Below are 15,046 nucleotides of genomic sequence, written 5' to 3'. Positions count from 1 at the left end.
AAACTGTTTTAGTAAGATTGTTATTCCAAACACATGTAAGCCTAGCATAGAGCTAGCAAATGGAAGTCTGATTAGTTATAAGTTTCTCCCTATGTAGTTCTTTTTGCCTAGGTCTGTTTTTTTTTTTTTTTTTTTTGGCTAAGTCTTTATAACATGAAAAATTAGCTATTTTACTGAAAAATGTTATCCTTAAATTAGAATCCTCCTTATTAAATTCTAAGTAGAAATAAACACATTCATTGTGAAAGTATAACTTGTTTTTTTTTTTAATAAAACATTTCCTTTGCTAACTGATAGAAATAGTTCTTAGATGATAATCATAGACGTAGAACATATAGGTACATATAAATATATATGGAGAGAGCTTGTGATTATAGAGCCCTCTGTCTCTGAAAGAACTATGTTTGAAATGTTTAATGTTTATCTTTTAAAAACAATGAATTCACCAGCATATACATCTATTTTCTTCATCCTTGTAGCACATTTCAATCTGTTTTAAAAGAAATGATTGACAGTTGCTTTTTCTCTTTTCTTTTTTCACTTTAAAGCTTTTGCCCTGCAGAAAGGCCATTAAAGAAAGCTTACTCTGGGGAAAGCGCGGGGGATTGTCATTGACGTCTGTTAGCGTGATGTTGACCGTGGTGGTCCCTGATAAGCCTCCCATCTGGCCGCCCATGTCTTTGGCCTGGATTACCACCTGATATTGCTCCCTATTTTCTCTGTTCATGTTTGGTAAAGCAGTCCTTATGATACCTTGAAGAAAAAAAAAAGAAAACTTTTATTATGGTCATTAAAATCTCAATTGTTATTTGATTAAGCTCACAAATTGCAAATCCAATGTAGTGATTTTTGAAAGACAAAAATGTTTTCTCCATTGCTTTTTATTGTCTAGATTGTAAAAATGATTCTTAGAAAAATTTTCCAATTTGTGAGGTTCTTCTATTTTCTAAAGAATGTCATTTATGCTAACTAGTGCCCTAAACCCAAATGGAAAAATATAAAAGCAGGTATATTCCCATTAGTTTCCACAATCATTCAACTTTGAGTTCTTATATTTTTAATTGTGGCATCATCACTCTTCTATGAGTATTAATGTTAAGGTGATATTCCTTTTTTTAAAACGTATAACGATCATAGAGTTTATTAAATAAATAAACACTGATTCATGATTCCTGACCTGTTTCAGGCTCCACAGAGAAATATGGCTGCCCTTGAAGTATGCTGTAAATGACTCTGGCGCTGTTTCCATAGGATGGGTCATCGGCATCTGTAGCTGTGACTTGCACCACAGAAGTACCTGAAGTATCCAAATTCAGCTTAGTTCTGCACAGTACCAGAAGGAGGAGCAAAAGCACTGGTTTTCATGGAAGACTTGAATGATTTTTGGCTTTAATAATGACCTCTTAAAGAAACTTTTGTATATAATTTATATGAAAAAATATAGAGAGAGTTATTATAGGTAAACTTTGAATTCAACAAGGTATTTTATTCAGCTAACAAGTGCATTTCATTCATGTAATAGATAATGCTGATAGTGTATCAGATTATAGTAAAGGCAGACACTTTACAAATGCTCCGATTTGATATTTAAATTCACTTTCACATAATAGATTTGTTTCGTGTAAAGGACATATCTAATCACAAAGGAGTAAGTATGCTTTTCTTTCCCTCTCTCCACTAATTAACTATAAAAATAATTAACATCTGCTCCAGAATACAGTTTTATGAATAGATTAAATTCTAAATTTAGAAACAGTCCAAGATGATCCCAAGTCCCATGAACTATTAAAAGCTATTTAATAAAGTTCAAAATATATAAAAGGGCTTTATATTAAGGTGATTGCCAAAAGTCTTTGGGATTTAGTGAAGTAAATATTAAATAATAATCCCTGAACAATGCTTTTGAGAAAAGCAGTATGACATTTTCTATTATATTTGTTACAAGGAAAATATATCAGAATTACTTCATCAGTTTACTTCTCTTACATTTGAGAAATAAATATATTTTACTAAATCTGAATACACATCTCTATAAATGTTATCATTTCCTGATATTTGTTTTCCTGTAGTTCTTATTTAACAAAAATATGAAATCAGTCTTAATTTTCTTTGCCTACCAACAACTTCTATTTATTTATTGAAAAGCAAATTCTATTTTCTTGAATGTTACACTTCCAGTTTTTTCACACATTCTGTTTCACAGCTTTTGCAACTTAATTTTGTAATTCTGTATCCATTTGTCATTAGCTTTTGATTTTTAACTGGTTTATTTGAATAGAGATTTATATCAGGAAAATTTTATATATAATGGCTATAGTGAAATATTTTTAAAAAAATTAATGTGAAGTAGTAAAAAAATCTAATTAATTTCATTGTTCATGTCATCTAGGTAATACAAACTCTTTAGACAAATTACAATGAGAGTACACATATAAAGACTCCAGATTACATTTATAGTGTTCTAAGTGTACTTATATTTGGAGTCAGAATTTTACACAACTATTCTCCAAATACATATGACAAACATTTGTGTTTTCATAGTTTTCTACTGAAGTTCAATGGTATTTTCTTGGATTTTTGAGGGAAGTGTCTATTTATTATATTGTAGAAATTTACTAACCCATAGGAGGTGAAAAATGCATTAATCTTTTTTCTGACTCATTTTTTATTCATAAAATTAAGTATGTACTCTTAGGAAATCAAAGATGACTTCAGTTAATTGACCACAATATTCTAAGAATTTCTTGATAACTATTTTTTATATTTTTTGAATGCCACCATAAACATTGTAAATGAACTCACCTACAACCGACATTTCAGGAACACTCGCTGTATAAATTTCCTCTGGGAATGTTGGCTCATTGTCATTGATATCATGGATTTTGATCACAAACTCAGACTCTGGTTCTACTGGCCTCAAAGTTCTTCTGTTAATAGCTTGTGCACGTAGAGTATAAAAGGCCTTTTCTTCCCTATCAATTCTTCTTGTGGCATGAATGTCACCTGTTTTTTCATCAATAATAAAAAGAGTACCAGCTCCATCTCCAGATAAAATATATTTGAGGGATCCATCTCCTTTATCTTGGTCTGAATGAAGCTAGGGGAAATAAAAATGAGCATATCCATGATAATGTCTAAAGGTACATAATGCAGAAAGAATTCAAAGAAGGTCTCTCAAGCCCCATCTTTGAATAATGGGGTCAGTTATCTTAGTTCTTGAAATGAGAGCTGAATAAGTATGATCACACTCATCTATATACTTTAAACAATATGACTAGCCATTTCCATATCAGTGTGATTTTTATTCTAAATGGAAAAAAGTAATAAAATAGACCAAACACAGCTCCTTTCTTTGCTTAGCTTGGTAAATAACCATTTCTGTACGCAAATAACTCCTGACAAAGACATAAGTCATCAGTCTTGATATGCTGATGTAAACACTGCTGCTCTCATCTCTTGCTGTGAATGGAAAATCCTTTTACTCTCATATTACACACAGCATTTATCGCCTGTAAACTTGTTATCAATTACTGCATTTCTGTTGGGGAATTCACAGTATCTTAAGGATTGTAGGACAGACCAAGTTGCATGATACAGCTCCTACATTAGAAAACTTACCCATCATTCTTTGATTCATACAAAAAACAGCAGCTGCCCCAAGAAATATTTGTAGAGTTCAGAGCAAGGGTATGAATAGATATATCTATATAACACCAGTCTATATATTTGAAAGATATAAATCAAGCTAATAAACACTTAAATAATATATGCTCTATCTAGCTTTCTACCTTGTCAAATCTATCTTCTTAACAAGCGTAAACAAGTTTTATGCAGAAACAATGCAATACAGAGAAACAACACTAATCTTCTAGAATCTAGTCATCACATGCATTCATGTGGCTTCAGCCCTGTGCACATCCCATTCCAGTCCTAATATTGTCCAGGAGCCCATGTATCATTTGGCAATTGCCCCGGAGAAGGCATGGCACCCCACTCCAGTACTCTTGCCTAGAAAATCCCATGGACGGAGGAGCCTGGTAGGCTGCAGTCCATGGGGTAGCGAAGAGTCGGACACGACTGAACCACTTCCCTTTCACTTTTCACTTTCATGCCTTGGAGAAGGAAACGGCAACCCACTCTAGTGTTTTTGCCTGAAGAATCCCAGAGACGGCAGAGCCTGGTAGGCTGCCATCTATGGGGTTGCACAGAGTTGGACACAACTGAAGCGACAGCAGCCCAACAATTGCCCTGTAGTATCCATGGAGGATTGATTCCAGGATCCCAGTGGATGCTAAACTCTGAAGTTTCTTGAATCCTGACATAAAATGGTGCAGTGAAGTCCTGTGTGTGTGTATCAGTCACTCAGTCATGTCCATTTCTTTGTGACCCCATGGACTGTAGCTCATCATGCTTCCCTGTCCATGGAGTTCTCCAGGCAAGAATACTGCAGTGGGTTGCCATGCCCTCCTCTAGGGGATCTTCCTGACCCAGGGATTGAACCTGGGTCACTTTCGTTGAAGGCAGATTCTTTACCATCTGAGCCACCAGGGAAGCCCTCAGCCCTCAGTATCTATAGGTTGAGTATCCGTGGGTTCTACCACCCGTGGATTGTGCACCATTTTTACCACCTGCGATTGGTTGAATCTCCCTGTTGATTCAGATGGTAAAGAATCTGCCTGGAATGCAAGGGACCTGGATTCCACCCCTGGATTGGGAAGGTCCCCAGGAGAAGGGAATGGCTACCCACTCCAGTAGTCTTGCCTGGAGGATTCTGTGGACAGAGGAATCTGGTAGGATACAGTCCATGAGGCCGTAAAAAGTCAGAAACGATTGACACTTTCACTTTTCACAGACACTGAGCTCACAGTTGTGTAGGGGTGACTGTATATTGTTTTTAACAAATTCACACTAGACCGGCCTCAAGATTAAAGCTTCATAATAATGGGTAAATCTGGCTTTTGGTAGCCTGACCTGGAGAAGGGACTCTTCAGGATCTAGAAGCAATTAAAGGATGTTTGGTCAGGGAATAATGAGTCCCAAGTACTTTGAGCATGGTCTGGAAGTGGATGTGCCAGTTTCGGATATGAAAACTCCCTTGCTTGTCACAGAATTCTTCCCCTGAAGGTAGAGACTTAGCCATAAGATAAACAGAGCATGGCTCTGTAAAACACAAGGATTGTAAGTTTTTCTCTAACTGTATCACCCAACCAATAAACATTTTTTTAATGCTATGATCATGGTTTGATTATTTATAGTAAGAGATTATCATTTATTTTTTTTTTTTATTTTGCTTTTTATCTGGTAAGAAATAGAAAAACAATGTGTAGATTTTTGAAGTTTTGGTAGAGCATGTATTATTACTTAGACATCATCATGTCCATGTTGTCTTTTTAAAAATTGAAGTATAGTTTTGGACTTCCCTGATAGCCTAGTTGGTAAAGAATCTGCCTGCAATGAGGAAACCCCAATTCAATTCCTGGGTTGGGAAGATCTGTTGGAAGAGGGATAGGCTACCCACTCCAGTATTCTTGGGCTTCTCTTGTGGCTCAGCTGGTAAAAAATCCGTCTGCAATGTGGGAGACCCAGGTTCAATCCCTGAGTTGAGAAAATCCCCTGGAGAAAAGACAGGCTACCCACTCCAGTATTCTGGCCTGGAGAATTCTATTGACTCTATAGTCCATGGGGTCGCAAAGAGTCAGACACCCTGAGTGACTTTCCCTTTCACTTTCAAAGTTGATTTACAATATAGTTTAGTTTCAGGTATACAGCAAATTAATTTGGTTATACATTCTTTTTTATTGTTTTCTATTATAGGTTATTATGATATTGAATATAGTTTCCTGTATTAGACAGTAAGTCATTGTGGTTTTATTTTATATATAGTAGTATGTATCTATTAATCCCATATATCTAATTTATTCCTCTTCCTCCTTCCTCTTTGGTTACAATAAGTTTTTTTTTTCTATGTCTGTGAGTCTGTTTCTGCTTTGTAAATAAGTTTATTGGTTACATATTTTTTACACTCATATAAAATGTAGTCATTAATAAGAATAGACATACTTACCTGAAGCCCAGAGAAATAAAAATTGGAGACAATATCCTTCAATTATGCAAAATATTATAGAATTAGATATTTACCTAAATAGGCTTGATTTTTTTTGCTCTTTACTTAAACCAGCAAAAACTTTTATCTAATTACCTGTAGAAATATTGCACTGATTATATTCTCTTTAAAGTAGAATATTTTCCCTTATTTGAAAGTTCATTTTGCTTTACAGGAGCTTGTGTCAATGAACTTGCCTGTGAAAGTATTTTTAAGTGGACATCAAAATTGTTTAAATTAAACAAATATTTAATTCCTCCCCCTCCCCAAATATATTGTATTACTGGTTACTGCTTGGTCTATAAAAGCATTTTATTTTTCAGTTAATTATTTGTAGTAATCATCATTTAGCCATTAAACTTGGATCAAACTTCATTTTCCTGATTTCTGGATAAAAAACCTCATTTTACAGATATAACAGCAAAAAAGAAAATCTCAAATGAATAGGTACTTTGGAGAAGAAGATCTAGAAGTCAGGTAACAAATACTTTTTTACTGCATTTTTAGCTATTCATAAACAACAAAGTAAGCTTGAAAAATAAGAAATATCTGTGTTTAACAAAACAGCTCTCAGAAGTAACATATGATTGTGTTGTCCAGGGGGAAAAATGTCATGAGATTGAAGCATTTTAGTAATTGAAAATGCACATAGTTGCTGGGAAACTTTCCAATTATATGAATGTGCAATACAGCTTCAATTTTCCAAATGACAGATATAAGCATTGCATATTTCTTGTTCTGTGTGGGAAACAAATAGTTCAAGAAAAGATTATTGATATCAATCATCTCATCAGATAACTTTGTGATATCTTTTAGACATTTACAGTGTTTACTGTCTATTCATTCAACAATTTTAATTGAGAAATATTTAGTTACTCTCATAAGAATCAAGTCTTTCTAAAAGGAAATCAACAGTTTCATCCTAATGCTATGGGGGATTAAAATACAGTAATAGAAATTCACTGTTTAGGAGAGTCCCTAAACTTTTCCTTATGGGAAAGAGTGGAGTTCCTTAAATATATATCACACAAGTCTCGTGGTAAAGAAGGAGTAGAGGTTTAAACCTGGGGATTTTTTAAACCTGCATTTTACGAATTTTATGTCTCATAAAGAACACTGGATGAATATAGAATGTAGATTCGGAGCGGAGACGGAAATAAGGCAAGATGGGAATCATTAAGACCAGTTCTACTCTTCTAATCAGTTAGGCATACAAAAAAGAAGTTGCTAGTATGGTGAGATTTTAATTTTTAGAAAGTTCAGTTTTGGAATATGAATCGCAGCAGGATTCTTACCTTCACTTATACTACAGAGAGTGAAAATTAAATCTTGTAATTGGACCACATACTGGGGGAGTTTCCGTTGGATTAGAAAATTGAACATGATAGCTGGGAATCAGAGATGTCAGTTGGAAGCTGGACTGCTGGTTTCGTGATTCAGAAATGAAAAGACTTCTTCCCTCTCAAACGTAAGAGAAACAAATTAGATCTATGGATTTATGTGTTCATTTTAAGAAACCAGACATAATATATTTTTCTTGAACTCTAAGAACTTGCATAAAAGTAAAGAAAAAAAACGTTTTTTTCACAGAGGGAAACAATAGAAAAGTGATACTAGAATAAAATGACAAAATGACCATATTTGAAGGCTTTGCATTAGTCTATGTTTATTGAAATATTATTCAAATAGACATATGTGAGAACTGGAAAAGTAAAGAGATAAAACAGATATATACTGTAAGGCAGAAAGATGCATTTCTACATGTTCTGAGACTTGGCAAGTTGCTTTTTACTCTAGATAAACCTGATGGGAGATGAGAGTTAACTAGTATAGGGTATGACGATGATGATGATTTTCTAAAAGTTACAGAAAAAGACCAATGGACAAAGTTGTTTAATTATAGTCCTCTGCCTAAACTATTTTTTAGGCTTCTATTTTTTAAGCTTCTCTTTATTACCGTAGTTATTTCTTTTTTGCATTCTCTTCTCTTCTTACCCTGCTATTGTTTATCTCCCTCATTTCTTGTGTGTGTGATAGAAATTTTATTTTACATTCAATTCACTTATTATAATAAGCAAAGATCAGAGAAGATTTAATCTTTTATAATTGTAGTTTTTCTTATTACTCTTACATTTTTTGGTTTAGATATTAGTTATCAGTACTTGGATTTATTAAACATTTAATTGAACAAAATCAGTTGTTTGTGTTATTGAGAAGAAAGATTATGGAAAAAGTGCCAAAGAACTTATAGCATCTACCCTGAAATAGATTTTGTATTGATTTGACCTTGAGCTATTTTATTATGTGAGATATTAAGGTTTCTTTAAACATAGAAAAAAATGTCAGATTATTGAAGCTTTAGTTCTTCAGTAACACCTGTTCTCCAGTATGAAACATTTGTGCCACAAATCTTTAAGAAGAATTTTATGTTAATACTGACCTTTTCTTTCCTTGAGGAAAGCCTATTAAAAATTCACAACCTGCTGTGTTACTTGTAAATTCACAAGTAGATAAAGGACATGGCAAGATACATGACAATTAATGAAAATAGAACAACTGATACTCTGCTGCACATTTATAAGTTATTTTCCTATTACATAACTTTCTAAATTTGGATGGGGTTATTATAACTCATTTGCTTATATTGATTAGTTTAATAATTAAAACTAAACAATCCATTGAATTTAAATAAATATTTTAGCAACAAATTATTTAATTAAAGGCTAGTAATTTTAAATGTGGAAGATTTCTGATAATTTTAAAACATTTCATGTAAAGCTTCATGTTCTTTTTAAGATACTTGTCTAAAACAAACTTTGTATGCTAAAAAGGGTCTTGTGGCTTATATAGATTAAGACCACCTTTACCGTTAAGAGGAAGAAACTGAGATCCAGTCAATTTTTGTCACACAGGAGTTAATTTAAGATTACACTTCAGGATGAGTTCTTTGTTGGTGGAAATTTTACTTCTTAATATCAGTCATTTTTATTTTTCAGTTTTTCACATGAATTTGGAAATATAAAAGCAGTCAAAGTATTGGTCTATGAAGTACAGGGAATTTAATTTGTCACCAAAAGGATAACTAATAAAAAAAAATTTATCTTGTATTTTCCTCCCTGGCTAGAAGAAAAATGACCAAGTTTTAAAATGTACAAAATTGTATCTATCAATCTGCCAGTAAAAGTCTGAGGAATTTATATTGTTAGGTGGGATTCTTCCTCATTCAGAATATTGATAGATTTTTGGATATTGGTTATCATTGGTATTTGGTTTGAGAAACTTAGAATTATACTTGTGGAATTATGATTATAATTATAATGGTTAGACTATTAATAGTTATCGAAGTGGCTTCTCAGGTGGCACAATGGTAAAGAATCTGCCTGCCAGGAGATGCAAGAGATGAAGGTTAGATACCTGGGTTGGGTCCCTGGGGAAGGAAATGACAGCCCACTCCAGTACTCTTGCATGGGAAATCCCATGGACAGAGAAACCTAGAAGGCTACAATTATGGGGTTGCAAATAGTTCAACATGACTGAGCGTACACAGATGGACTAGTTATTGAAGGACACATTTTGATAAATGAATCTAAAGGACTATAAGAAGCACTATCTGAATTTAACAATTTATCATTTGTGTGTGTTCATTAACTTCAAAATATCAAAAACTGTTCAATAGATTTTCTAATATACAGTGATAATTTTATGCCTGCTGTTCTTTCAAACAGCCAATATATTCTATATTTGTTTTTTAAAAAATTCAGCATGTGGCAAATATGCTATGCTATTCTGGTACCATCATCATTAGCATTTTGCTCTAATTGCTCTAGTGACTAACATAATAAAACATTTGATATTATAATATCAAATGGAAGTTAAGGCACTGAATCAAGTAACTTTAAATTTGCATCCAATTAAAAAAGATAGTGAAGATGGTCTCACATCAGAATGCAGCTGAAAGCATACTACTGTAAATAGAATCTGGCCAGAAATAAATAAGTAGTTACTCATTTTGTTGAAAGTAGGGGAAAAAAGGGTGAGAGGGGTTGCAAATCTTGAGTGTGCAAAGTTTACAGAGTAAAATTGAACATTATTTTTCTATTTATGAATCCCAATGAAGAAATTTTTCCTCCAAAAAAATAGAAATAGGGATGAGAAATAAAGCTTATCAATGCAATGGATTGCAAAACCAAATATGATAGTTTAAAAATACCCCATACAGATGACTCAGATTAATAAACAAATTTCTGAACAATTTCTCTCTGGGACCAGAAGCAAGAATAGAGGAGTAAGTGATTGATAGACAATGTTGTCTAAATAATTTAGGATCCAGAAAAAACTTAAGTGGTTGTCACCCAAATTTGACAGAGTCTCTAGAGAGCTCCTTCAAGTATACAAACTCCAGGAGGTGCCCACATTTAAAAACCAGAGATTCCTCTTCCATTTTGTCTTTGGAGAGTTCAGCTACTGAAATTTGGCTTTGTGCTTTTGGGCCACCTTAACTGGTGAGCTCAGTTTAGGATTATCTTGCATTTTGGGGGTCTTTCTTAGAAGTTGCTGGGAATTACTCAAGACCCTGCAGCAGGTCGGATTTCTTAGCAGAGAGTGCTATTAAATTCTAGAAGACATCTCCTGCAAGGAATGCTGCCAATTCACGGTCACACGGTGTCTCAACTCATACATTTCTTTCCCAGTACTGTGAAGATACCAATATTTCATTGAAGGCATTTATTTAAGTTTTCTATAAGCATACTTTTCTAGGGCATTATCTGCTTCACAATCTTAAATAGTATGCATAAAGCACAGTAGACATGTTCTTTCCTAATTATGTATTAGTTTTCCTCTCCAAAGAGAGTTATTGGGGAAATATTTCAGAGAAAGTTTATATTCTTTCAGCAGCCTGGCATCATCTGTCTTACAGTTTTGAAAATCACTAAATTATGCAAAGTATTTCCTTGTGGTGTGAAAATGACATTGAACATTTCTCACCATATTTATCTCCACAACTTGAAGTATTCTTAAGCATCTTAGATTTGTAATAAATGAATATATGTAAATAATGTCTAACCAAGTGGGGCTAGTGGTAAAGAATCCTACCAGTGCAGGAGACACAAGAGATGCGGGTTGGATCCCTAGGTCAAGAAGATCCACTGGAGTAGGAAATGGCAACTCACTCCAGAATTCTTAAGTTGAAAATTTCATGGGCAGAGGAGCCTGGAGGGTTACAGTCCATGGGACCACGAAGAGTCAGACTGAGCACACACAGTGAGCACAAATACATGTCTAAAAAGATTAAGTATGTGCAAAATACTTAAAACCAAGAGATCCATTTTTGATTAATAAGGTCTACAGAATCAGAGAAGAAATAATGAAGAGTGATCATCTCTTCTTAATGAGTGACACAGGCAGCTGACAATCTTTCCTTCTGCCTCTTAATCAAGAAAGGTACAATGATATGAAGGGAAGGAGAGGGCTAGAGATACGAATTCACAGAAGGAGTTTATTTAAATAATTATTTCTTGAATTGGATTGAATTAAACTAAATTAAAGAGACTAATGAGGTCTCTCCGTGTGCCATTTTAGGACTTACAAGTTTTGGAGACTTTGCAACAGAGGCAGTATTTGAAGCTGTTGGATTTGTAAGGCTTGTAAAGCTGCTTTTATCTTGAAAATTATAGAGTGATAAGTACATAATTGGATGCCCAAAGGAGAAGGACCAGGCAACTGCCTGCTGTCTCTATGGGCTATGGGTAAGGAGAGGAAAATGAAAAGGGGTTTGGATCTTTACAGTCATTGCATTTTTTAAACTACTGACTGAAATGACTGAAATAGAAATTCGAAAAAGGGCTATGAATGCTATCGTAATCCCCTCCCTCACAAATTCATTTGTTCATGTGTGTGTGTGTGTGTGTGTGTGTGTGTGTGTGTGTGTGTATGTACATAAAATACAAAAGCCATGTGATGTGCAGAATCAGGGGTGATGAATATGGCCCTAGACCACTAAATTAAAACCTTAAATTCTAGGTATTGAAGTAAGGAAAAGATGGAAAGAACAGATGAAAAATGGAGATTGAGAAAAGAATAAAAAAAAAAGAGCTATCTAAACCAAAAATACAATATCTGACCTTCATAAATCTATAGAGTTTTTATAGCAGATTGGGTTAGTAAAACATATGATTCATGTTTTGGAAGGTAAAAAGAGATTGTCAGCTTAGAGTTAGGTATATAGATAATGCAACCCTGAGATGAAGAAAGAAAAAATCATGAGAAAAAATTAGGATCATTGGATGCTTGTGAAATAAAATGTGCAACACACATGAAATGGATATCTAGGAAAAAAGAAAGGAGAATGAAATGAAATTATATTTGAAGGAAAAAATGGGTAAGAATTTCTAAAAACTGGTGAAAGATACCAAGAAGCAGATTCAGTAAGATCTGAGAAACTCTGAAACAGTAAATAAAAATAAAGTGTTAGTTGCTAAGTCATGTCTGAATCTTTTCGACCCCATGTCTATAGCTGCCAGACTCCTCTTCTGTAGAATTCTCCAGGCAAGAATACTAGAGTGGGTTGCCATTCCCTTCTCCAGGGGATCTTTCCAACTTAGGGACTGAACCTGGGTCTCCTGCATTGCAGGCAGATGCTTTACTGACTGAGCCACCAGGGAAGCTCAAATAAAAGTAAAACAACAAATAATCCCACTATAGTCACATTTTTGCGATTTGATAACATAAAGAAAACTAAAAGTTTTCAGGAGCAAGAAAGATACATTAACTTCAAAGCAGCAAATATTAGTCTAATTGCCTGTTTCCGAAAAGATATGATGGAAGGCAAAACATGATGGGACAACATCTTACCAAAAATAACGAGCTACCTAAAATTCTACACTGTGCAGAAACAGGCTTCTTAAAGAAAGGTAGAATAAATGTGTTTTTGGACAAAAACTAAGGGTATTTACCCCAATAGGTATTCAGTTACAGGAATGTTAAACTGAAGTTTCTACAGAAGAAAACAACATCAAATAAAACTTGTGAAGGGAATGGCAACATCAGAACTGCAATTACGCGGTAAATATAAGTGACTACTGAGTATACAAAACAATACTACTATCTTTGGATACTGGAATAAAGTATATGATGGTAACGTAATAGAAATGAAGAAGAGGGAATAAAAATTCAAAGAATTCTAAGTTTAAACTGGTTTGTGAAAATACATTGAAATGTGCAGTATTGATATGCATGGTTTCATATGATTATTATTCCTCAGTTCAAAGTTAGCATAATTTATCTTGATATCTTCCTACCTTCCTTCTGACTCCACCACCTTCACCCACCCAAAACACTTGGCTTTTAAGTCTGGCTATAACTCCCAAAGGAAATGGATGCCATTATAATGGAATATAAAGAAAAACCCAGAGAATAATAAAGCAAAAAGTGAGCACCAGGGTTCCATAAATGTCAATATTTTGCAAATTTATGTTGGATTCTTTTTGCTTTAAGAAAGAAAATAAAATTTTAAAAAACTGTAATTCATCAGTTGAAGCCTTCTCTGTTCTTTCATTCCTTCCCTCACACCTTCATACATATCATCATCTTGAAGTTTATGTGCATCCTTTCCTTCCATATTTTATATTTTTGCAAAGTGAATAATAGTACTTGTCCCAAACTGAATGTTTAATCTCCACCTTTCCCACTAATCAACTCTTCTCATTTTAGTAAACGGCATAATTATCTAGCCAGGTTTTCAAACTAAAATCCTAGAGACCATTGATTTATTTCCCCCAATTCTACCCATTTATTCCATAAGCAAATCTTTTTGGACTGCAAATATATCTCCAACTGCTTCTCACAGCCCCCCACACTGCCATTCCAATACAAGTCACTATAACCTGTCACTAAATTGTCCACCTAGCCTCCACAGCTCTAGCTCCATCTTTCTATGGTTACTCTCCATCCACTAACGAGAGGCATCATTTAAAAATACAAGTCAGTACATGCCCTAACTCTGCTCAAAATCCACCCATGGTTTCTCATCACACTTGAAAGTGAAAGTGAAAACGAAGTTGCTCAGTCATGTCCGACTCTTTGCGAACCCATGGACTGTACCCCACCAGGCTTGCCTGTCCATGGTATTTTCCAGGCAGGAATACTGGAGTGGGTTGCCATTTCCTTCTCCAGGGGATCTTCCCAACCCAGGGACTGAACCCAGGTCTCCGGGATTGCAGGCAGATGCTTTAACTTCTGAGCCACCAGGGAAGGCTTAGAACACAGTCTAAACGCCTTACCATCGTTCACAACATTCATCGTGACGTAGTCCTGTCCTGTTACGCTGGCCTCAACTCTTTCCATTTTTCCCTTTAACTACTTGAAATCACATTGACCTTCCTGTTTCTTGAACATGCTGAGTTTATTCCATCTCCTGTTTTAACACTTGCTATTCCTTTGAATGAGACACACTTTCTCACTTAATTTTCATAGCTATTTCATGTGTCTCTTTTGTGCTTTCATACCTTTTTTATCCCTTTGTTCCTCTTGCTCTGTCATTTTCTTCTCAATTTGTAACAAATCGTTTATATACCTGAATATTAATAGCTTCTTGGTTATATAATTGCAAGTTTCTTCTTTTAGTCTGGGAAGTTTCTTTTAACACCGGCCGTAGTTCCTTTTGTCTTAGAGAGTACTTAATTTCAACATACTTAAATTTATCAATAATTTATTTTATAGTTATTGCTTTTTGCATCTTATTCAAGAAATATTTCCTAACAAAAACTCGTACTTATGTTTTCATGTAATCTCTGCTTTTAATATTTTTAAAGCTTTTAATTTGACATGTACCTCACTTTTACCATCTGGATATTATGTTGCGTGTGTGTTTGTGTGGAGTTAGGAATAGATCTAATTTTTTTTCTAAGGATTTACAATACATATTTATTAAACCACTGATTTTAA

The 15,046-nt window shown here is 34.2% G+C and overlaps 1 protein-coding gene across 2 annotated transcripts in view; it reads right to left on the bottom strand.

Annotated features, from left to right (window-relative positions):
• Positions 1 to 15,046, bottom strand: part of LOC138094401 (cadherin-10) — a 108,459-nt gene that overhangs the window by 46,117 nt on the left and 47,296 nt on the right. For both annotated transcript variants that reach the window (XM_068990478.1, XM_068990479.1), the window contains exons 2-4: positions 2,803 to 3,097; positions 1,178 to 1,297; positions 586 to 753 (exon numbers count right to left, since the gene is read on the bottom strand). In XM_068990478.1, coding sequence (XP_068846579.1) covers positions 586 to 753; positions 1,178 to 1,297; positions 2,803 to 3,097 — 583 coding nt within the window. The remainder of the gene's footprint in view (positions 1 to 585; positions 754 to 1,177; positions 1,298 to 2,802; positions 3,098 to 15,046) is intronic.

Source organism: Capricornis sumatraensis, chromosome 18, assembly GCF_032405125.1.
Source record: "Capricornis sumatraensis isolate serow.1 chromosome 18, serow.2, whole genome shotgun sequence".
Classification (NCBI taxonomy): domain Eukaryota; kingdom Metazoa; phylum Chordata; class Mammalia; order Artiodactyla; family Bovidae; genus Capricornis; species Capricornis sumatraensis.
This window is presented reverse-complemented; position numbering and strand designations above follow the sequence as displayed.